We start from the raw sequence: 24,102 nt of genomic DNA on the forward strand, positions 1-24,102 counted from the left end.
TTACCAGGCTTCCTTTCAGTTAAAACCTTGCTGTGCTTGTCTTTGTGATGCCAGGCCTATAATTACTCAATATTTTCCAAGTATTGCTTCAGGGTTGCATCCTGCACTCTAGATGTGGGTATCAGGAGTCTGTATCCCCAGGGTTTCCTATCAGGAACATCACACCGTGAACCTTCCAGCCTCAGAGACCTACTCAAGCTATGATAGTCAGATACCCATGGTGCATCTTGACACAGTTTGACAGATTCATCAAATTTTCCCCACGAGAAGACCTGCTTGCATGTCCCTAGAGTATCCAACTTGGTGGCATCAAGACCTAGAGTCCATAGGTGGCATATATAGGTGCTCACCAAGTGAATGGTAAATTACTGGATGCCTCCAGTCTTCATGTAGGCAGGATATGTACTGTGTCAACATGGCAATAAAGTGGAGGTTGGGTGGGGGCCCTAGTTTATGGCCTGGGCTAATCCAGTTCTTCTGACCTCTCCGGGACTTTAACAGCAGATGGTTCTGAGATGTTTGCTGGGCCCGATTCTATAAGCTGGTATCTCCAGTTCTTGAACAGCTTACCTCTAAAACTAGGGCCGCCTCTTCTCCCTCATAGCATTACAATGAGCAAAGAGGTCAAGTATTTCTTCTGACTCTCCCTAGTCTTAGATTACATCCACATCTGAAGCCAAGGGACCAGTACGTACACTTGCCTCATGTAGAATGGTGTGGTTGCCTATGGAAAGATAAGGGAATAGAAAGGAGTTATTTTATATACAGAGATTAGACAGTAGGGAAAATTCCTTGTGGAAAACTAAGCTTGAGATTGGATCTCTCCTTCTAGGTGCTACTGGGGAAAAGAACTGGTCCAAGAAGTACCCGTCATGTGGGGGCCTCCTACAGTCCCCGATAGACCTGCATAGCGACATCCTCCAGTACGATGCCAGCCTCACACCCCTACAGTTCCAAGGTTACAATGTGTCTGCTGAAAAGCTGTTGAACCTGACCAATGATGGCCATTCTGGTAAGGGGGAGATCTCAGAGACCCTGAGAGGCAGATCTGAGGCCCTGTTGACTCCTTGGTCTGATTCTTGTATCTGGCCGGGAGGGGCCCCTGGAGGCACTCAGGAGAAGGAGCTTGGAGGAGACTATGGGGCATGCCTGGCCCACTGCCTTGTGTATGGGGGTGGGTGCTACAAGTCCTGGCTCCAGTGATGCTTCTTGGCAGCACATTTCTGAATCCCGTCGCTTGAGGAAGCAGGAGGGAAGAGATAGGTCTGATCCCATTGGTCCATGGACTAAGCTGCCAGGGTGAAACCAGCAATTCAGTGGGTGGACACTCAGGGTTTAGAGTCAGTCAGACTGGGGTTGAATCATGACTTTGTCACACACACACACACACACACACACACACACACACACACACACACGAGCCCAAGGAAATCTTCAGAAGAGTGTCCAGCAGCTTAGGATGTAGTTGATTCCAGATATTAATTTAGTTGACAACCAAGATTAGCCATCACAGATCTTAATGAGTCATCAGACTGGATAAGAGTTTTAACTTCCTTGAATTGTCATTTGGAAGAGAGACCCATTGATCTGTTTGGTGAATGTGAGAGACAGGGCACATGAGTCTGTTGTATAGTAAATGCTTCTGAGATAGCAATTATCATTGGAATATAATTTTCCAACTTGGGAAGTTCTTCACTGATGGTCCTATTATCACAGGCAGGAGCCTGATACATGGATAAGTAAAGAAACAACCATCATCGGCGTAGAGCTGATACTTTCCAGGGAGATCCATGAAGGTGCTGGGGCCACTGGAGTTGCCCTAGGGGAAGGAGGCCAGGTCTCCGACCTGCAGGCATTATTGCTCTGGTCTATCCACTTGTACCTGTGCAGGGGGTTGCCTGACTGCCTGCTTTCTAGCAGGGCTGGTCTGGCCAGGGTTCAGCTGGCCAGGGCTCTGAAGGCTGCTTCTCCATTCTTCACAGTGAGACTGAATCTGAACTCGGACATGTATATCCAGGGCCTCCAGCCTCACCAATACAGGGCGGAGCAGCTGCACCTGCACTGGGGGAACCGTAACGACCCCCGTGGCTCTGAACACACCGTGAGTGGGAAGCATTTCGCCGCCGAGGTGAGTGAATGGCCAGTCTGGTAGAGAGTACCTGGCGCTGGTTCCCCTCTCTGTGGTCACTGGGATAGAGCAACCTTCATAGTCTTCGTGGGCAGCACAGCAAAGTCTCACTGCCCTGCTTTTAGCCAGGTGTCTTTGTCCCTTCCTTTGCTGGAGCATACTGAGTTTGCCTGTTTCTTTTACTGTGGGATGCGGTTGAGAAGGCCAGCCTTGCAGATGGCTTGGTGGATGCATGTGGCCCTTTTCTAGACATACTCTGCTGTGTGCACATGAAGACCTCACAACTTGCCTGGCTGTTAATTACACCAGGTTCATTGCTCCCCCATGCTTCTCAGTCTTCATACATCATGCTGCTTACAAATGTCTTCCCCACATCCTCCTTCCTCTTCTTAGTCATGAATTATATTTGGAATATGAGGACACTTATTCAGGACCGCTCTTATAGTTTGCCATAGATTAAGGGGTGACTGGCACTGAGATGTGCAGGGCATCACTATGAGCAGAGATTCTCTGAAAATGGTTTGGGATATGGGCATAGCACTGTGTCATGTTGCCTTGAGATTCTAATCCAAAGTACCAAAGGGAATGAGAAGGGAGGCAGAATGTTCTTGCTGTCTCACAGGCATGGGATGGGCTGGGATGGTGAGGGGTCTTGCATTCTTCCAATCCAAGCTCTGAGTTGGGGATGTGGCTCTGACTGTCTATAGAGAAATAGGAAGAGATAAATGGTCAGCCAGCCGATCTCATGCTAAATAATGTTACAAACATTCTCTCCTCTGTTCACAACTGCTGAACTGCTTAACGTCTCAACCTAATTATAGGTCTATTACAAGTGTGGAGGGATGTGATTCTGGCCCAAGAGAACAGTAGGACTGGAGGTGCACGGTTTCAGAGCAAACCCTTCCTTCCCTGGAGCTCAAGAACTGCAATTTCTCGCAAGCTAATTGCAATGTTGAGGCTTCTGCTTTTCCCTGGGAGAATAAAGTGGCAGCTAGGATGTAGGTTTGGAGAGTTTACACATTTAAAAATATTTCCAGGGTGCTAGAGAGATGGCTCAGCAATTAAGACATCGTACTACTCTTAAGAAGGACCTGAGTTTCGTTCCCAGAACCCATTTTGGGAGCTAACAACTGCTTATAACTCTACCTTCAGTGGTTCCGATGCCTTCTTCTGGCTTCCTCAGATACCGTATTCACATGTGCATGCACACACACAAATCTTTTTAACAGTTGAGACAAAATTTTGCTATGTAGCCCTTTGGCTATGTAGCCCTCACTGGCCTGGACCTTACTCTGTAGACCAGGCTGGCCTTGAACTCACCAAAACCCTCCTGTTTCTGCCTTTGAAATGCTGGGATTGAAGGAATGCCACACCATGTCTAGCTAAAATAAAAATAAAATCTTAAAAAATATTACTAATTATTGTATCCTCTGCTCTTAAGTTAATCGTCAGACAAATCCTGGTTAAAAAAAAAAATAGGTCATAATTGCTAATACGAGAGAAAAAGCATCAGCACGAGCCTAACCCGAGGATTCTCCGTTCTATTGGGTGGGGACTACAGACGATTCTTTCTGAAGCCCTCACCAGGGAATGCCTATAGACCTAGATTAGCTTTTAGCCTACTTTTTAAATTAGTCTGAAAATGGTAAGAGCTGAAGCAGACTGTGGGCAAAGGTCAAGCAATAACGATGTCGGGTAATTTAGACAAACAGATGTCAACTCTGCTTCCCCATCCTAAGATGGTGTGGGCCAGGTGGTGGGCTGTCCTTCATGGGGAAAGATGGCGAAACAAGGGCTCCTAAGGAAGCCTTAGCAGAAGATGACGTACAAGAAATAACAGGACAGTCAGATGTGGTGGTGCAAGCCTGTAACCCTAGCACTCAAGAGGCTGAGTTAGCAGGCTTTCAAGCCCAAGGCTGACGTAAGCTATACAAGTAAGATTCTCCCCACTACCCCCAAATGACCCTGGTCCTATTCCCTCACACTTCACAACTATCTATAACTCCAACCAGTGCTCTCTTCTGACTTCCTCCCGAGCCAGGCAAGTGCATGGTACACAGATATACATGCAGGCAAATCATCCATACACATAAAAAAATAAAATGAAATAAAAAACAGCAAAAGGGCTATGTAATGACATTAAAATAGACCTTATGTCAAATTCCTTTTAAAAAGGAAGATAACGAATAGGAAAAAAGAAATCGAGATAAAGATTTCCACATGCAATAGTCAAGGGCACAGAATACAAGGCTTGCATTTTGCATTTAGAGCTATCCACTAGAAAGTTTTCAGACGGCTGGTGATACTATCTTTAGGATTAAAAGTCAGATTAAGCAGGATTTATAATAACAAGGGTCATAATATGTGCCTTGTACACTTGCCAAATTTAGGATTTCTCAAAAACTTCTTTACCTTAATAATTAACTTCTGACCTGATTAAAAACTCCACCACTTAGAATTTTATTTTGAGAAGATAAAAGTCTACATGTGTGGGATGTCATTTTGTTTCACAGGCTCTGAGAATCTGACTGGTAAAGCAGCGATTCTGTCTGCCTGAGGGATAAACACCAGGGTTTTGTGCATTATCAATCACGATGAAGTTGTAGCTGGCAGCTGGTTTCCTGCCCCAGTCCTACTGCTTCCAGAGCAAGTACAGGGATGTCAAACTACAGGAGACTACTTGGCTCCAGGCTCCGGGGGGGGGGGGAGAAAGAGAGAGAGAGAGAGAGAGAGAGAGAGAGAGAGCTCCAAAGTACCAACATCTTCTCGTGGTTAATATAAAAACCCATTCATTCATTCATTCATCCATCCATTCATGTCTATTGTACCTCTGCTACTTTCAGGTGCCTTATCAGACACTAGGAAACCTAGTTTACAGGTTGGAGAGAACTGGGGAAAGGGGAAAACTGGGGACAGATGCTAAGGGTGAGGGATCACCTGTCCCCTCCTGGGCGCCTTCTCTCCTATTGCAGCTGCACATCGTCCATTATAACTCAGACCTGTACCCTGACTTCAGCGCTGCCAGCAACAAGTCAGAAGGCCTTGCTGTCCTTGCCGTTCTCATCGAGGTATGCGGTTGAGAGGGTTTCTCATATGAAGTCTGTAGCAGGGATGGTGTCAGGACCAGGCATGTGTGCTGTGCACAGCAGTCGGTAGTGAGCTGCTCCTGGGTGGCCCTGCATTGCCTCTAGAGCAGGGTCATTCCTCAGAAGGCTCCTTCTCTCTTTTCTCAGAGGAAGCCTTTTCTGTATCTAGGCAGCTGAGACAGACATGGCTTTTGTGACATTGAAAATATGAGCCCCTGTCTCCAGTCCTGTTGCACGGTCTGAGGCCGCATGGCTGGGGAGGACCTGTGGGGTACAGAGATCCTTATGCTGCATCCTCAGATGTGCCCATCACTGATTCAACACCTAGCATCCAAACTCTGTTCTGGAATGAATGATTTAATATTGGGAAACAAGAATAGAGCCTGTATGGTGGTGTATGCCTGTAATCCTAGCAGGATGGAGGCTGAGACATATCAAGATTTTATCTCAAAAACTGGGGGCAGGGATGGGGAATGATCAGCTGGCTTTGCTTTCCCCCCAGTGAGGCAACATGTTCCCATTTCCCAGTGTGCTTACTTACTTACTTTTGTGAACTCAAAGCTCCCTTAAGTTCCAGGTTAAATGGACTGATGTAGTCTTTGGGTTTGTATCAGATAACCAGGAACACACCCTATATACTGGGATACTCAAACCTGGTGTCTTCAGTTGAAAACTAGATATCATTTGATGCCAAGGTCAAGACCGTGTACTAACTCTCAACCATTCGGTGATGGGTCAGATCCTCAGGGAAGGCCTCCAACCAGCCCTCTGATGGCTGCTGTCCATGTGGGCTGAGCCTATCTTACTCCGCTCCAGCTCACCCTTCCTGGTCTCTGTTGCAGATAGGCGCCATCAATCCGTCATATGACAAGATCTTCCGTCATCTTCAAAATGTTAAGTACAAAGGTGAGGGGTTCTTGGCTACTTCTCCTTCACTGTTACACAGGATGTGGTCACAACTGTGTCACCTTAAGAATAGCAATGGCATAAGGGATGGGTGCATTGAAAACAGCAGATCACTGGGCAGTGTTGTGACTCTGGGCCAGGTGCCCCAGGAGAGAACATATTCTCTGTGCCTGAATGTGAGTATTTAAGCTCGGTTACTATGCTTATGCCTCTCCTATCAGGAGGTAGACTGTTACCCTCACTCCCAATATGTCTCTCCAGGCCAACAAGTGCGCATCCAAGGCTTCAACATTGAAGAACTTCTGCCTGAGAGCCCTGGCGAGTACTACCGCTATGTAGGGTCCCTGACGACACCTCCTTGCTACCCTACTGTGCTCTGGACAGTTTTCCGAAATCCTGTGCAGATTTCCCAGGATCAGGTAACAAGCCAGAGACCATACAGCATCTTGCTCCCTGCCACAAGCTGTTCTAATCAATGACTTGATTTCCTCTGAGTTCATTAGCAGCTTTCAGAACCTCTCCAGTGACCTGCCACTGAACTGCTGCAGAAATTACAGACTAAGCTCTAGGAGGAGTTAAACATCAAGCTAGGAAAATGGACATACCTCCTGCAGTTCTTTAAAGAGAGCTGCAAAGCTGAGTTTGCAAGCATAGTCTTCAGTGGCTGGGTGGCATTTGCTGTCCAGGTGGGAGAGTCTGGCTCTTTGGTGGGGTAAAGTTCATAGTCGGATAACACATGGGTCCTGGGATTGCGGGGGTGAGGGAGTCACAGGTCTTAGAGCTCAGGATCCAGAAGTGAAAGTTAGGGAGCCATGTCATTAGCAACCACTCACGTTGGAGTCAGGGTCAGAAGTTCTCAGGATCACCTGATTCCTGAGATGAGTCACTGCGCATCCTGCTACCCCACAGCCTGAAGGCACGAAGAAGAAAAGTGTAGAGAAGGCCAATGGTATAATAATAACCCCCACTCCGGTCGCTCCAGCCAGCCCTCACTGTCAAACTCCTGCTCTGTACTACGAGCTTCTGAACAGAGAAACCTCGGTAAATGGCATCTGGTGGGTGGACAAGAGAGGGGATGAGCTGAATCAGAGGTGAACTGTGTGGGGAAGCAGCCACAGCCTAACCCAGAAGCTGCCATGGAAACAGGTTGGATCATCTTCGTGGGGGTGTGCAAATGCCAGGGAGCCAGCAGTCAGATCACCAGGGGGCCTCCTCCCTCTGTCTTTTATTCTGATTTGATTATTTAAAAAAAAAAAAGAAAAAGAAAAAACAAGCCCAGCCCCCACTGCTTTAAGAGTTCAGATCAAGAAAGGAATGTGGTCTTGGTGAGAGATTAAGGAGTCCTTCTCTTGAGCTTTCCCTTCCTCGGGGGCAGAGTCTGTGGTCATCGGGAACCTTGACAGCAGGAAGGACCCAGCTCAGTTGAGCAGAAGCTAGCTAGTGAGACCTTCGGGATGAGCAATCTTCTCTGGCTTTCCCACTGCTTTCAAATACTTCCTGCCAAGCACTTCATGAGCTGATTCCTGAGGCTTCTCCCCAGGAGGCCAGGCCAGCGAGTATCCTCTGCTCATGAGACCCGTTTCCATTTTTCCCCTCAGCTGCTGGCTTTGGAGACAGCTCTGTATTTCACACACATGGACGACCCTTCCCCCAGAGAAATGGTCAACAACTTCCGGCGGGTCCAGAAGTTTGATGAGAGGCTGGTGTACATCTCCTTCCGACAAGGTGAGGAAGATGCTGGGGGAGGGGGAGGTAGCAGTGTGCCCTTAGGAGACTGGCTGAGAGTCCCCTGACTGCTAAGAAATCAGAACACGTCTAGGAACGTTGGTGTGGGAGCTACTGTGGTCTCCCTTCTGTGTTCTCCGCTTCCTCAAGTCCTTGCAGAGGAGCACAGGACTTTGAGGCACATGGACGGAAGCCCTTACGTCACCCACCAATGGTGGTGAGATGCCCTTCGGGACTTCTCTGCTCTGAAGAATGATTCCTTATCCTAAGACACATGGAATCTTTTGCACGAGGAGAGACTTCCACTTCCCACCTTAGACTCCCTAGGCATAAAGGGCTACATAAGCCCTGCCCGAGGCTGAAGGAAGTGATTACATGCTCCAAGCATCCGCGCTTCTTTGCAAAGTCAAGGGTATAACCCATGTTCATGGCCACATCTGCTCAAAGTCTAAAGTAGCAGGGCCCATTAGCCAGAAAGCACTCCGTTTCAGTTTTTTGGTCTAATCTTGGAACTGATATAAGCACCAGCAAACGCATTCCAAGCAGGATAAAGCTGAAGAGTTTGGTGTATTCCAGCTGCTAAGAACTCATTATTCCTTCTACGTCTATAACTGTGATGAGTAGCAGAAAATGAAAGCTCCGCTTGCTCGGTGCCTCCATCGGTGCACTACAGTGGTGATGGGGACAAGGAGAGCTCTTGCCACCCACACCCATCTTCACACCTCCGAGGGAACTTTCTCACCACACCTTCCCGGGCTTTGCCAAGTCTGGGGATCTCGGACGGTCAGAAGCAGTGCAGATCTGCAGAAGTGCTGCTGTCATTTCCGTATGTCACACATAGCTCAGTAGTGTCGGGGTCCATACGTTAAAACATATACGTAAGCCCGCCTGTTAGAGGAGCCATGCCCCTCATCTTATCTCAGGCTTTTTGTTGTTGCTGGTCCTTTACTCTATGAGGTTATGCTTGTCACCTGCCCAGTTGAGTCATGAGCCCATGAAGACCGCGTGAAGAAGCCAGAAGGCATTAGAGATTTGCCCTTCTGAACTGACCCATCGACACAGCCAGCACTGTGTCTGTAGACTGTCTCTGTGGGTTATGCTCCGGCCCGAGGGTTTGCGCCTTGTGTTCTCTCCAGGTATCACTCAGTTAAGGTCCTTGCCCTTCTCCTCAGTTTCTGAGTCTGAAATACAATCTGGGAACAGGGTGGCCCTCCCTATGACCCGAGAATGGGTAAGACAGGGATAACCCACCTGTTTTCTGGTGGATGATTTGAGTTCCTGGGATGTTTTCATTCTCTCCCCATTATGGACACAGCATCCTCCTTCCCTAGTCTTCTAGGTGGACTATGTAGTATGCAGAGTTGAACCTTTGTTCTCAGTTCTCAGTGTTTTCAAGACAAGGTCTCCTATATTTCAGGCTGCCTTGCAACCCACTGTGGAGGTCTAGGATGGCCTTGACTTTATGGTTCTCCCGCCTCAGCCTCTCAAGAGGTCGGAGTTATAGTCATGAGGCATCATACTCCGTATGGAACTACTTCAGTTCTTAAATTTAAAGGCCTAGAGATAAGGACCATAGTCCACACATATCAGGCAAAATTTTGCTTATGATTTATGGGCTGTAAGAGCCGCTCTCTGAGCTAGTCTGTATATGTACCTGGAAAGAGGGTAACGGATACCTTCCCTGAAGTCAGAAGACCTGGGTTCAAGGCATTGCTGCTTCATGTTCTCCTGGCTCTATGATGTGGACAAAGCACACCCTTCTTGGGCCTTGGCTTCCTTGTTCACAGGGCGGTAGGCTCTGACATCCTTTCCGTGCCGACATGCTGTGATTCAGAATGGATACTAATCACTGTCAATGCTCACTTTGCATTGCAGGGTCAGTGTGTGGGGGCAGTTACAAAGGATCAGAAGAAACCGTGCAGGAATTTGATTATGACAACTAAAAGTAATCCCCACTTATACCGATGGACTGTGGCACTGGCGCTAATTAGCCATCTTCTTAGATGGGCTCAGGCCTAAGTAGCTGCTTGTAGACCGGACCATACAGGCAGCTTTGTAGCTGAGCGCTTTGGTAGATCCTGTAAGTCTGGCTGGAGTAGACTGAGCAGGCTTTAGACAGAAGCTTGAAGCCTAATCCCTGGCTTAGGACATCAAGATCAAAGCCCAAACATAGCTTTGCCACAGACCCTCCCGCATGGCTTGGTCAGAGATTGCTGCTTCCATGAGGCAAGGCTCAGCTTTCTCCTTGGAGAATCTGCAGCAGTTCAACGGGAAATTGTTCACTTAGACACTGATTATAGAAACTTCGCCAAAGCATTCCCTTTCCTCATACTCCAAAACACAGACAGCAAACAGGGCAAGATGAAGAAGCAGCCCCTAGGAGGCTCAGCTCTTACCCTCCTCTGCCCACAAGGGCCACTCACAGCCCCTCTGGAGCAGGTCTGGCTAACATGAAGTTTCAGGTTTGGAGCATGAGTCTGTCTGAACACATGGCTCCTGAGTAATTTGGGTTCAGTTCTTTGCAGATTCTTCCATAGAAGCCCAGTTATATTTAGGGTCTGTTTTATGCAGTTTCCTTTGGAAGTTAATGAGACCTGAGGAATCCAAGTAGAGAAAATCTCTAGGAGAGAAAATGCAAGGGCGAGCACACTGTGTGTGTGCACGCGCATATGCAGGTGTGTACATGTGTGTGTGTGTGTGTTCTGAGATTTAATTAAATTGAAACAAATAGGATTGAACCATTTAATTGCTATTTTCCTAGAACATGCTTACAAAAGATTTACAGAACGTGCCTTCTTCCTGTAAGGGATTTGTATTTTAGCTACAAAGTAGCCCTAGAGTGGGGTTTCTCCACCCTGGCACTAATGGCACACAGGGCAGGATAATTCTCGTTGTGGGAGCCTCCCTGTGCCCTGTAGCATTAACAGATGTCTCTTATCCTTACCTATTAGATGCTGGTAGCATGTTCCCACTTGTGACATTCAAAAAATATCTCTAGACATTGCCCAGTTCTCTAGGGGAGATGAAGCAAAATGGCCCCAGTGAGAACTACTATCCCAGGGCATGGTCAATGACTTTGTAGGCTGAGGATTGGTTTTCTCCCCTTTAGTACAGGATTCTAAAGTTGAATGTCACATGCGCTGATCTTTATTTTTTAAATTAAAATTTTATTTTTATATGTATATAGATATTTTGTCTGCATGTATGTCTGTATACCATGTGCATGCCCCAGGAGATCAGAATAGAGTGTTGGATTCCATAGGACTGTAGTTACAGACAGTTGTGAGTCACCACTTTCAATACCGTGGGTATTGGGAATCAAACCTAACTCCTGGAAAATCAACTAGTGTTCTCAACCATGGAGCCATCTCTAGTCTTTACTGTATTATGTCATGAAAACCTGAGTCTTGTGATGCTAATCCCAAACAAATTCTAAAGGGCTTGTTCCCATAGCCCTTTAGAATTTCAGTAAATATCCTTCTTATATAACTGAGCAAGGCTGTGAGAAATGGCAAGAGAGGGACTTGGTCAAGTTGACCACCAAGTGAGAAAGCCTTTGTCCCCTTCCATCTGTAGGAGGCTTTCTCACCTGGTGGCTGTTTTGATGACCTAACATCCCTACTTCAGATGGAAGGCTGCAGGTCCTGTAGGGACTCTGGAAAGTGGACTCTTTCCAAGGAAGGCTTGGGCCTGCCCTCAAGGTGAGGTGCTAGAGAGAAGACTCACCTGAAGCCAGCTCTGGTTTCCTGAGAGCCAGGTACCCTAAGCAAGAATGCTAGAAAGAGCATGGGCCAGGTCAATTTCTTCCCAGTCAGTGACACCAACTCTAGTCCAAATGGTAATGGATAGTAAGGTCTAGCAAACCTGAATACCTAATATTGGCTAGTTCCCCTCAAGTATGTTAGGGGCAGGGAAACTGGAGAGGCACAATGAGGTCAAAAAGTTTCCATAATCATGTCTTTAGTGGGCTGCTCTGAGGAACTGCATGCGCTCACTATGGATCTAGAGCCAGCTGAGGAGCATTCAGATGCGTGAGTGTGCTGCACTATTGAGCTTGCTGGACGCAGACGGGGAGGGCTCTAACCAATGGCCATTTGCAGAGTGATAGAACTTGAGCCTGCTTATCTCGGAGAGACCCGCATAGTTTTAGAGAAACTTGCAAAAGAGAGAAATTTTACCCAGCTAAGATGGCTAATTAATTTTTTTGAGACTAGAACTTTATGTTCCATGGTTATTGACCTTGTGTTTCTTCAAGTTTCTATTTATAAATAAAGTTATTAGATGGAAGAGTATCCTCAGTTCTTCCAAGGCATCCAATGAGAAACCAGAGAAGTTCCTACCTTCAGATTCCTAGACCTGGATTGGGGGTCTGAACTGTCAGCAGCAAACATCCAATGTGCTAAGAAGTGAAGTTCCATTCCCCTCAGCACACCGCGTTTCCCCAGCACGGCCCAAGCTGTGCACTGTGGGGACAGGAAAACAAACCAACAAACAAGCAAACACTTCCCTGAGGATTCCATCTTCCTGATTACAAACCCCTGACATGGAGCAGGCTGAGTTCAGGAGCAACAGCTGGGAAAGGGGCCAGGCATAAGGCTGGGCCCATTCCTGATGAGGCCCCTGGCTGATCCTCCTATGTTAGCTCTCGGTGGCAACCATCCTTGTCCTCAGCTTCAGTCCCCGAAGTGCGGGGCCTCCTAAAACAGGGAAGGCACATGCACTAATCACTAGTCTTTTTGTCTGGAATGACTCTCTCTCATTCTCAAAGTTCTTTTAAGACCCAACTTTAATCACACTCTCTCAAAAGCCCTCCCTACTACCCTGGAGGGAGCTTACCCACCTCTTTCATCTGATTTATTCATCTCTATTGTAGTATGTGACATATAACTAATTATTTATTATAATACAGTAAAACGAGAGGGGGGGTTATACACTGCACACTTACATCCTTACGGAAAGGATGCCAGTGTCTCATGTCTCATTCATTCTTTATTCCTGGCACCATGCCTGGTGCATGTTACAAGCTTGCCGAAAGAATGTAACCGACCGTTTTCTTTTCCCTTTCCTCCCCACCATCTTCACTTTAGAATGGTTTACACATATGCCTGGCCACTTGTCAAATTTCAAGTCTTACTTTGCTCTATTCTAAGTTTGCCAACAATGTGAAAATGAAACCCTGCATAAGAGAAATTCAAGACTAGAACTTGCAGCCGAGTTTTAAAGGCCTAGAGCAAGCTGCCAACGGATGCATGCCACACTTTCCATTGCTCCGAGCTCACGGGGATATAAGCTCCCCATCTTATTAGCCCTCACCCACTAAGCCCTGGCAGCCTGAACCACTGAATGCAAAGAACAAGAGCTGGCATGGCCCCTGGCTCAGAGCAGTGTGGCAGGCGTGCTTGCCATCTGGGTGACAAAGCCCTCAGTTTCTCTCACAGTTTTATAAGCCAGCTTCTTTATAGAAGTCATTCCCTCATTGCATTGTATACGGTTGATGAAAAGCAGTGCCTGGTTTAAAAAATACCTTCCAAAGACAGCGGCAATGTGTGCTTGGTCACCGAGGGCATTTTCCTAAGCAAGTACAATCTGAAGAGAACGCTAGTACTGCAGCCATTGACTCTATGGCTTATGACATCACGCAGCAAGGGTAATTTGTTACCATTCTAAGCCAATGTCATGTTCTTAATCATTTAAACTCCAGGGAAACCTAAACTCTCCTGGAGACCATGCAAGACTGGCTCATGCATATATCATCCCTACATAACATGTTGTTCTTTGAGAACAGTCCATGCTTTGACAGGACTTTGAAATAAGAGATCGTATCCCACAATGAAACAGAATTGAAAGTAGAACTAGAAAATACTAGGCTGTTGTTCCAGGTACTCCAAGATGTGTGAATGAGTGCTTGCTCTTCGGGCTGGACTTGTCTGTGTTTGTGCTTGAGGCTTCAGAACACCTCAAAAGCAGTTAACCAGCATCCTTGGTGCAGCCAGATGCCAGCGGAAGATGCAGCTCCCAAGCCGGCTAGTCCAGGTAGCAAGGCCTTTGTGTTAAGCAGTTCCTGACCTTCTACAGGTGTCCTGCCTTCCTGGACAATGCTGCTGTCTGTACCTGTGCACAATTTCCTTTTGTGTGTCGTATTGCCCTATCTCTGTTCACCCTGGCTGGTACCCAAGTGCTCTCTGGAGGCACTGAGCAGGCAGTGCTCCCCCATCTTCTCAGCTTGAGTTATCCATCTCGGGAGTCTTTTCTGCTAGGTTCTCACCAGCTGGATGTCATGGGCCACCACTGAGAACAGGCCTGTCTCCATTTTCCCCGTTTGTCTCATCATTCTTCTTTAGGAACTCTATGTCATTGTCCCTGTTTGGAAACAACCAGTTTCTTTGTTTATACCGAACATAACGTTCTCCAGCCCTTCCCATCCTGAACCATCTTGGATACTGGTACTCTAGTTGCCCAGAGACTAGTCTCACCTGGCTGAGCCTCTGCTGAGAAATACTTCACCTTCTTTTTCTGGCTCTAGTTCTCAAATTATCGATATTTCTCCTAGATCCCTGGCTATTTGGCTAGCAGATGTTTTGGCCCTATCCTTAGTGGGCCTCAAACCCACCGAGTGAGGTCTTTTGCTGCAGACCATGTTTGATATTGCTGAAATTGATAAGATGGTGGCATTCTAAGCACATCTTCCTGCCTTGCGCATCATGGGGAGGTAGAGCCATCATGGTGACCCCCTTGCCAGGGCTTTTCTTCCTTGGCTCCTTAGCTGCTTTGGTTTTTTTTTGCAACATCAAAGTCTGAGCTGGAAATTCACTTGTCCCAGTCTCTGCACCTTTCTTTGTCTTCTTGTTGTTTGGACTCACATCATTGTTTCCAAGGAGAGGCAATTTAGTCCCTGACAGGAGTCCACTCAGGAGTAAAAAACCTGGGTGGGAGCTGGGTCCAATTATGCTGTTGTTGAAATGTTGCGGAGCAAGCAAGGAAAGCCAGACTCTTCCTCCAGAGCAGCCAGCAAGCTGGGCCACTCTGGAGAAAAGCGTCACTCTAGGGCCTAGCTCTCTATGGGCTTTGCTTAGCAACCCAAGACCACAGCACACAGATAACCCCTTCAGCCATGTGGTGAGTGTGCTCAGCTGTTTTGGCCCATGTGGCTCTCACATGGATGGTGGCTGTGAAAGACATGGCCCAGCTTGGACGTCCTAGCTAAGTGGCTTCCTGGAGACAGTCTTATGTGGCTGGATCAGCACTACGAACTTTTGGAGCTTGAGGGACAAAAGTGTGTTTCATCACAGGGCTAGAGAAGAAACAGTCAGCTTGTTTAAGACAGAAATGAACAAGGTCTCTGGGTACCATAAAAAAAAAAAAAAAGCCAGCAAACTTAAGTACTAAGTTGGGCTGTGGTGGGACCCCAGGCTGGGGGAGTACACAGTATATGGCGTAGAGCGTGAAATTCCCTGGGTAGGAACCTGCCCTGTGTACATCTAGAGCCACACACTGTTCCCTGTGTTCAGTTTACCAGGGAGGGCTGGCCAGGCAATCTAACCAGGGCAGTTACTGAAGAACCAGGAATGACTGGTGGTGGCCAGTCAGAACAGGAAGTGTCCACCTGTTCTGGGGGACACTCTCCTCATGTTTACTCAGCTTAATCTCATGACAGCCAGGGCCACTCGGGTTCAGGCCTGTCTCAGAGGCTTGGCAGGCTTGATGTGAAACTGCAGGGTAATAGAGAATGGGTCCAGGTGTTATGGGCCCTGGGGAACCAGCCAGACTCTGGCCACAGGACAGAAGAAGGCAGGTGAGCCAAACCTGACCCCCCCTGAAGCCTCGGGTCTTGTGCCTCGGCATGATGGAAGCTCCAAGGGTGAATTGTTACCCTCGGCTTGCTAGCACCTCACACTTGGCCAAGGGTCGCCTGGAGTCTTGGTGCCTATGGTGGGCTTTAGAGGTGCAGGCTATCTCTGTGTGTCAGACTGGGTTACCACAGCCTGTGACACCCAGGCTTCTAGTGTGAGTTAGAACAAACACCATAAATAGACAGCAAAGCAGACAGGGAGGCATGCATGCAGATATGCATGCATGTGCACACGCGCGCGCACACACACACACACACACACACACACACACACACACTCCGTGAAGTTTCAGAACACCACTGGAGAAGAGGGTCTATGTAAACGGACTTCTTTGGATGGAGGACTGGCTGAGAGGAAGATGCGGAGTAGCATGAACTTATAGGAGGCAGGCTAGGGGCTGCTCAGGGAGGATGTTGTGATTAGGGTCCTCTGTTCATTCAGAAAGACACAGTCGCGGGTGACTATGCCCCTGGGGATCCCTAGCAGGCTGTGGGATTTTACCTTTGGTGGCTGCGCCCCACTCAGCCCTCTAAACTCATCCCACTGATTCCTAATAGTGACTCCTTGGGGGAAGTCGTAATACCCCAGTCTCACGAAGCAGAGAAGATAATGCTGGGATAGTAGAGGAGTTTGTCCAGTAGGCCCGAGCAGAAATGGCAAAGAAAGAACCCAACCATGATGCTAGGGGGGAGTAGGGGGAGGCAGTAGCAGTTTCCTTACTGAGGAAGGCAGCTATCAGAGAAAGAGGAAGCAGCCTGCCGAGATTGGGCGATTCTTACCCATCCCCTTTGCTTCTTTGGCCACTGTGAAGAAAAACTGAAGTCTTGCCCTAGCAAAGAAAGAGACTGTGGTAAAAGAACAAGGGATGAAGGAGGAAACACTATGGATTCCTAGGTGGGAATTTCCCCTACCCCATCAACCTAAGACAAGGGTGACCATCCCCAAACCTGAACAAGCCCTGGAAAATCCACCGAAAATAAGAGTTTTACGCTATGCACTGGTCAGACCCATCACAGTCTGACTCTAGATTAACCTCCAATCTTTTCTCCCCCCTTTAAAGTAGGACTCCTTACCGACACAGGACTGAGTCTGGGTATGTGGCCTCCCGAGTGTGCATGTTACAGCTGGGTGACCCCATGATTTTCAGTGTGATCTGGGCCTGTGACACTTTCAGCCCATCTTCTCTGCTTCTCTGCTGTCGCTTTGGCTTCTGGTGTCACTCAAGCTGCTCTCTAATTGAAAAATGAACTGCAAATCAAATGTTTCTCTAATGAAAACCCTGAATCACTCTGTGATGTGTATGCCAAAAAAAAAAAAATCCCATTTACAATATTCTGTTGGTTAAGGTTGGAGGGCCTTGCCTAAAAACATCCCTAAGAATAAGGTCAGGTCACAGGACCTTGACCTCGGGGTTGGTTGTTTGGGACTACAGTGAATTGGGGGTAACATTGACAGAGTCATCCCAAGAAACCTTACCTCCAGCAAGCAAAAGTAGACTGAGATCTTACTCTGTAGCCCAGGGTTTCTCAACGTGTGGTTCACAGAACACAAGCATCAGCACCAGCTGGAGATGTTTGAAAATCAAGTGCGGATTCCTGGGTCCCAGGTCCAATAGTTGGAACCAGTTCTCTGAGGGCTGACCTTTTGGAAATCCTCGGATGATCCATGTGCGAGGTTGGGACCCCGCTGGAAAACCACTGTGATGTGCTGGGGTCCCTCTAAGTGCTCCCGCCAGTCAGTCCCACATAGCCAGAGGCCAGGATCTGGGAACAGAGGTGGGGACAGCACAGTGCTCTGAGGCAGCTGTAGCGAGGACATACGTTCACACTCAGGGATCAGAGGAGGAGAAGGGCGGAATGTGACCCGGGCTCCCTGCCTCCTCTCCAGGAATCATCCTTTCAGTGGCCCTGGCCGGCATTCTTGGCATTTCCATTGTTCTGGCACTGTCCGTCTGGCTCTTCAGAAGGAAGAAGAGGTGAGTTGGTTTGGATTCAGAATTCCCGTTCTGGATGTGTGGTTTATGCACTCGTGACGCTTGGCCTCTCTGGTGAGACAGCTACGCGGAGCCCCCGTGTGTAGCCCACACTCTCCCAGGAGCGCCGCTCTGAGAACACCAGCGTCTAGTTCCTTGCGTGAGACACTGGTCATTTAAGGCTTGCTGTGTTCCAGTGTGGAGGTGACTCTGCCCGCCTTGCGCCATGGCTAGTTAGCTGTGAGGCCTCAGATGGGTCTTTGGACTGAGATCTTTCCATCTGGTTTTTCTTCTATGAATCCAAAAAAGAAAAATAAAGAAAAACCTGACCTTTCATTGATATTAGCTATAAATGCCTTTGCCCATAGTTTTATTGCCATGCTTGGCTTTTCCTAAGACAATTTATTTTTCTTGGTATGGAAAATAAGGTTTCTAATTATGGCATCAGAAGTTTGAAGTGGGGGCGACAATGAGACCTGCTTCAGAATGCAGGTCTAGTACGAAAACAAAAAGCAAGTAGGTTCTGTTTTAGTTACTGCTTGGTATGACACTGTTCTCTCCCAAGACCAACAGAGCTGGGTGAGGTCCCCAGAGAAGACTCTGGACTTCTAGACCTCCTTCATTCCATGCCTGAGCCAGACTGCTCTCTGGCTCCCTCCCTCTCTCCTTTTTGACTAACAAAGACTTGTGTTCTTATTGTTCCTGTAGCAAAAAAGGTGACAACAAGGGAGTCATTTACAAACCAGCCATCAAGAAGGAGACTGAGGCCCGCGCCTGAGGTCCCTGGCCCTCTCAGACATCCAAGGAAGGACTTTGCTTTGGACACTACATACTTTGGCTCTCTGGACACTTGAAATACCTCAAGGTGTTCTCTCGAGCTCAACCGTAACCCCTTCCCCAGACACTTGTGAGGCTTCTGGCTGGGCCTCACCTGTTCTGCTGTAAGCCACCCCAGGGTGACCTGTGAGTGGGATTATACTGAACTAGGGGGCAGGAGCTTCCAGTGGATTTCTCTAGCTGCAAGAGACGGCTAAAGATTTAGAATTCTGGGTCACAAAGCTAACCTGCTGATGTTTGGAAAACACTTCCATCCTGGGTTCATCTCGATACATTTCCAGTGCCCTGGACATTCTAGTTATCCTTTAACCTTCCAGATGAGAGCGCCGCACCCTTTGCTCAGGTGATACTTTTGAAACTCAGCTTCCTCCCTCAGGAAGGAGCTGTCTTCCTTGGATTTCCTTCTGCCCTGACAGACCCTCCAGCCTGACCAAATGCCTATGGGGAAGAACTGAGACAAGAATCATCAGATTATCAGAAAGAAAGAAAGAAAGAAAGAAAGAAAGAAAGAAAGAAAGAAAGAAAGAAAGAAAGAAAGAAAGAAAGAAAGAAAGAGAGAAGAAAAAAAGAAAACTATAATATACTAAGGCATTGCCACAGTCCTGTCTTTTGGGTTAGAGACATTGACCAAATCTTACAGAAATGCAGGCTCAACTTCTATTTCTTAATGGAGATAAAGGGAGACAGAGAAAGGGGAACAGATGGAATGGGAAGGCGTACATTGTCCAGGAGTCTTGTTTTGGAGTCAAGATACAGCGTAAGAGAAATTGAGTCTAAGTTGCTGTCTGCTTAGCCTCAGGAGGACAGTTTGCTTTGTACTCCGCTCCACTGCTGGAAAGCAAGTTCCTTTCTGTCTCCTGGAGTAGATGCGATTCATGGAATAATCTACTCTGCTTTGAACCGGTGGGAAACAGACAGAAGCAAGACAGCTGTGCAACTTTGTTTCTTTTGCCCTAATGTCACTTCTACCTTGTCTGATATCCCTGCTATCGACTGGGTGTCAGGACTGTCTGCTCCCCTGGCTGGGGGAAGTCTAAATGATGTTTGGTCAAAATGTATTTTCATACTATCAAAGCAGGAAGCTATCTGCACAGAGCCAAAGCAGGTCCTGGTATTTAGGTACTAAGACCAACAGAATGCTCCCAAGATTCTCCCTGTTCTTCCCCTTCAGCCACACAGTGTCTGAGAATACTTTAATTCCTTACTCATGTTCTTCCCACAAAGGTGAGAACCCTGTGGATCGCAGTCGGCTCTGTGGCTCAACAGTAGCCTCAGCCTCCAGCCCCTAATTGCTAGTTCCCTGCCGTTCACAGGAAGTTCTCCCATTTCCTCTCATTTTGACAGCATGGAATGTCCTCTTGAAGTACGAGGGTTTTTGTTTATTTTGTTTTGTTTTTACATCTTTCTCCTTCTACACCTTCCTCTGACTTGGTAAAAATCTTTTTCTACCATTACAACTTTTCATGGTGGCAAGCCCTGTGTCTTTGTAACATAATTCCCTGGGCAAGGTTACAGGTGACCCAACAGGGTCTTGGCTGTGTGTGCAGTGTATGCGCATACACACAAGATCTCCGACAGCCTTGGAGTCTGGGTACCCCGCCCCCAGCCTTGCAACCGACGTGCCTGATGGTATCACCACAGTAAGGACAATCCTCAAGAATAAGCAACACAATTTAGTGGGCCAGAATTGTCAGCCGGAAACTAGCATAAAGCACTCCAGGACAGCAAGACTGTCTCAAAGAACTATACTCCAACAACTTGTGTGAGAGCGCAGCGAGCTCGGAGTACCTGGCATGAAGACTGGCCATGAAAGGAAATGCGCGAGGAGGTGATAACAGTGGCATCTCTCCTCCCCTCTTCCCATTCAGCACAGTCCAGACATTCAGTCCTCGTCTGGTCCTCATGGATGAGATGAAACGAAGCCAGGGAGGCCGAAAGAGCGCTCCGAGAGTCAGCGCCGTCAACCTTTAGCTCTTGAAGATGCAGCTTTCTTCATACTCCCCCTCATTCTGTGGACACGGGGCCACCACTGAGGGACCAGTGCTGGGGTGTGCACACAGCTTGCCTCCTTATCTCGGTTGTGTGAGGTGTAAGGTGGGTGCCTAGGAGAGCCTGGGTGGGCACAGGGCTGGGCACAGGGCAGGTGAAGAAGACCAACACAAGGCATGGGGGTGGGCATGCACTGGGGACGTGGGGGTGGGGCATGCACTGGGGACGTGGGGGGCACTGATTTCAGCAATCTTTCCTCTGCCTCTTAACTTGAGGAGAATTCGAGTCTCACTGTTCCTTTTTTTAGTATCCATGGCTTTAATAGACATTCTAGAATTTGCTGCACTGACTGTCTTAATCATATTTCTATTCCTCTTCCTCTCGATACTCTTTGAAGGCCTCCTGATTGGCCCTGACAAAGTACCAGGGGTGATATAGTATCCCTGGGTCCCTGTGCCTCTCATCCCATAGGCCACTGTGATGATGGCTTGTTTAGCACTTCTATATTTATTGTACCGATGATTGTAATGAATACATACACTGAAAATACAAGAAATTAGAATAAAACTGTTTTTCACATTAGACTGATTTTTCCCCCCAAAGGTAAGAGTGGATGAAGCATTTCTATTGGTGATGAGTAACTAATGAGAACAAGTGGTCTTTTCCTTTGCATCCAAAGGAAAATACACAAATGGACTTAATCGCTCAGGATGGAGGGGCATAAAGATATATGGTGTGTGTAGCTCTGAGTCATAAAGCTGCTAATAGTAAGGCTGGGAAATCCAGAGTAATTAGGGGAGGGCTTAGGAGGGAAACAGGGTATAAGCTGGTCCATGAAGAGCAAGTCACAGGACGCTTGCTTTCCCGGCCATTGAGAGGCTGAGATAGGAGCATCAGGAGGCCAAGGCCAGGGATGGGAGAGATGGCTAAGTAGTTAAGCGCACTTGATGAGAACTGAGGTTTGGTTTCTACTACCCGTGTCCAGTGGCTCACAGTCACCTGTGACTCCAGCTCCAGGGGATTCGATGCCCTCTGAGGGCTTTTGGGTACCCGTACTCATATTAGATTTGAACAAATGGATGGAAAAAGAGGAGGTATCCCAAACCAAAGGGCTATGACTATAGGGTATAGGTCTGTGTCTCTTTCTTCCTCTGAGAATACTGCAGGCAGTCGGTGGTTAGCCTCTTTGACTGCCATTTCCTTAGTCTGGAATCCTTTTGCAAAACATGCTATCACCTCCAAATAACCTTTTGCCTAAATCCAGACTTCACATTCTTCTTTGCTAAAGAGGAGGTGCTGTGCAGGTGGCAGTAGGTCCCATCATTGTTTGTGTGAGCTATTTAGAGAAGCCTCTAATTTTCACTCTAACTGTGAGCTATCCAGGAATTACATGCTCAGGGAGGTGGCACAGCAGCTGACCCAGCTTTGGATTAGAAACACTACAAACTGTGGGTATTGATGATTGCTTTATTGAGAGCCAAAGCATTCTCCAGCTCTACGATTTGACATCCTTCCAGGTGTCATAGGCATTTACAGGGATGCAGACAGATGGGGAGCAAGACACAGAGCTCCCTGAAATGCCCATGCTTTGGGCTTGCTCTAGGCAGGAAGCTAGGAAGACACTTCCTGAATCCGGTAATGAGTATCTCCTCTGTCTGCAGCCTTTCTCCTCATTTTATAAATCAAGGGTCATTTGGGTTAAGCCAGGAAAACATGGAGGTAGGAGCTACCGGGGCACAAAGCATTCAATTCTTCCCTCATCCTGGCCATTCCCTCCTCTAAACATAGCTAAAACTACCTAAGCTGGACCTTGAAGAAAAAGTCACAGGATAGTTGTGTTTCTAGCCCGTGGGGGCTGATGTAAAGAGGATCAAGAGTTCAACACCAGCCTTGACTACATAAAGAGACCCCATCTTGGGAAAAAAAAAAGTAGATTGGAACAGATGGATGAGAAGGAGGCATCCCAAACCGAAGGATTATGAAAGTACCATCCAATAGAGATAAAATATAATGCCACGCATGGTACATTTTAGACTTTGTAGATGCCACACAGAGGGGTAAAGAAACAAATGACATTCTAATAATCTTATATATCCAAAGGACCCGAGATAGTGTCATTCCAGTATGTAATCAGCACTTTAATGGGATAGTTCAGTTATACTATCATCTATCCTAAAAATCTGTTGTGTATTTTACATGTGCACCGTATTTTACTGCACAGGGAGGGGCAGGTCCAGAGGACCAACCGGGGTTAGAAGAATGGAGATGGGGGGGATTATAGAGGACACCGGAGAGGGAAGGAGACAGGACAAAGGAAAATCAAGCAAGGCGAACAGGTTGGCACCGGACATCCTCCCCCTATTTATTCCTTCGGTAGCAGCAACTTCGCAGCCCTTCTGACCCTGGGCACTGAGGAGTGACTTGGCCCTAGAGTGTCCCAGTGCATTTGCCCAACTCCCACCCCAACTCCCACTGTAGCTGGCGCTTGATTATCCTCAGTAGAACCTGGTCTCTCCTTCCTCTCCCCTCCTCCCATCTCCTTAAAGTTGTTAGGCCCTTCACCTACAAGGAATGTCTTGGCTTTGGGTGCCAGCCAGGCTGAAGAGTCAGGCACATCGGCTCTGTTGCTTGCACTGTTCACTATGGATGTGAAGAGAGTTGAGCTCCTTCCGGGAGCCACAGATCCCACAGGGCCCACTCCCGGGAGGAATAGAGACCTCTGGGGCATCTGCAAAAGGCAGTGGCACAATCCTAGTCACCATCTGCAGGGTAGATCTGGGTCTGGTCACACTGAGCTGCCATCCACTCTGAAGGTCACCCAGCCAGGGGCTCACAGTGGTTATTGTGACTCAGGCGTGGCTGTTGCAAGCTTGCAGGGAGGTGTGAGGCTGGATGCCATGGGGGAGAACCCTGCTTCACTTACGCGCCTTCGTTATATAATGAGTTGGCACAGATAAGGGCACTGCACTGAACGATTCACCATAAAAGTATTCATCACCAGCCGACACACATTTGACTGTATTGTTGTGACTGTGGGTCAGCCAGCAATGTGGTAATGCCTTGAACAGCCCCAACTGTTTCAATGTTCTTTTATTCCATGATACAATCAACCAGGGAAAATGTAGCACTGCCTCCATCTCTTAAGTAGGAAACAAGTATCCAGCTGGCTAAAGAGCATCATTGTCTTCAGAATGAGGGTCCCCTCCACAGGCCACATGAAAGCATCTTATTTTTAAAATATTTTGTTTCTCTCTATTTCTATCTATCTCCATCTCTGTGGTGTGCATGCACAGAGATCAGAGAACAGCTTGTCAGGCAGCTGCCATGGTGCACACACAGAGAACAGCTTGCCAGGCAGCTGCCATGCTGCACACACAGATCAGAGAACAGCTTGCCAGGCAGCTGCCATGCTGCATACACAGATCAGAGAACAGCTTGCCAGGCAGCTGCCATGCTGCACACACAGATCAGAGAACAGCTTGCCAGGCAGCTGCCATGGTGCACACACAGAGATCAGAGAACAGCTTGCCAGGCAGCTGCCATGTGCACACACAGAGATCAGAGAACAGCTTGCCAGGCAGCTGCCATGGTGAACACAGAGATCAGAGA

At 47.8% G+C, this 24,102-nt stretch overlaps 1 protein-coding gene across 2 annotated transcripts in view; it reads left to right on the forward strand.

Moving 5' to 3' along the window:
* The window catches only part of Ca12 (carbonic anhydrase 12), a 54,275-nt gene extending 33,614 nt beyond the window's left edge, over window positions 1-20,661 (forward strand). Inside the window, exons 3-11 of one of the 2 annotated variants that reach the window (XM_042054781.1) lie at window positions 833-1,012; window positions 1,983-2,128; window positions 5,101-5,196; window positions 6,057-6,120; window positions 6,382-6,539; window positions 7,719-7,845; window positions 16,756-16,788; window positions 17,583-17,670; window positions 18,376-20,661. In XM_042054781.1, the coding sequence (XP_041910715.1) occupies window positions 833-1,012; window positions 1,983-2,128; window positions 5,101-5,196; window positions 6,057-6,120; window positions 6,382-6,539; window positions 7,719-7,845; window positions 16,756-16,788; window positions 17,583-17,670; window positions 18,376-18,445 (962 nt within the window). In that variant the 3' untranslated portion in view covers window positions 18,446-20,661. The remainder of the gene's footprint in view (window positions 1-832; window positions 1,013-1,982; window positions 2,129-5,100; window positions 5,197-6,056; window positions 6,121-6,381; window positions 6,540-7,718; window positions 7,846-16,755; window positions 16,789-17,582; window positions 17,671-18,375) is intronic. The other variant, XM_042054782.1, reaches the window with a different exon arrangement.
* Window positions 20,662-24,102: the final 3,441 nt, after the last annotated feature.

This window comes from Arvicola amphibius, chromosome 3, assembly GCF_903992535.2.
Source record: "Arvicola amphibius chromosome 3, mArvAmp1.2, whole genome shotgun sequence".
NCBI lineage: Eukaryota > Metazoa > Chordata > Mammalia > Rodentia > Cricetidae > Arvicola > Arvicola amphibius.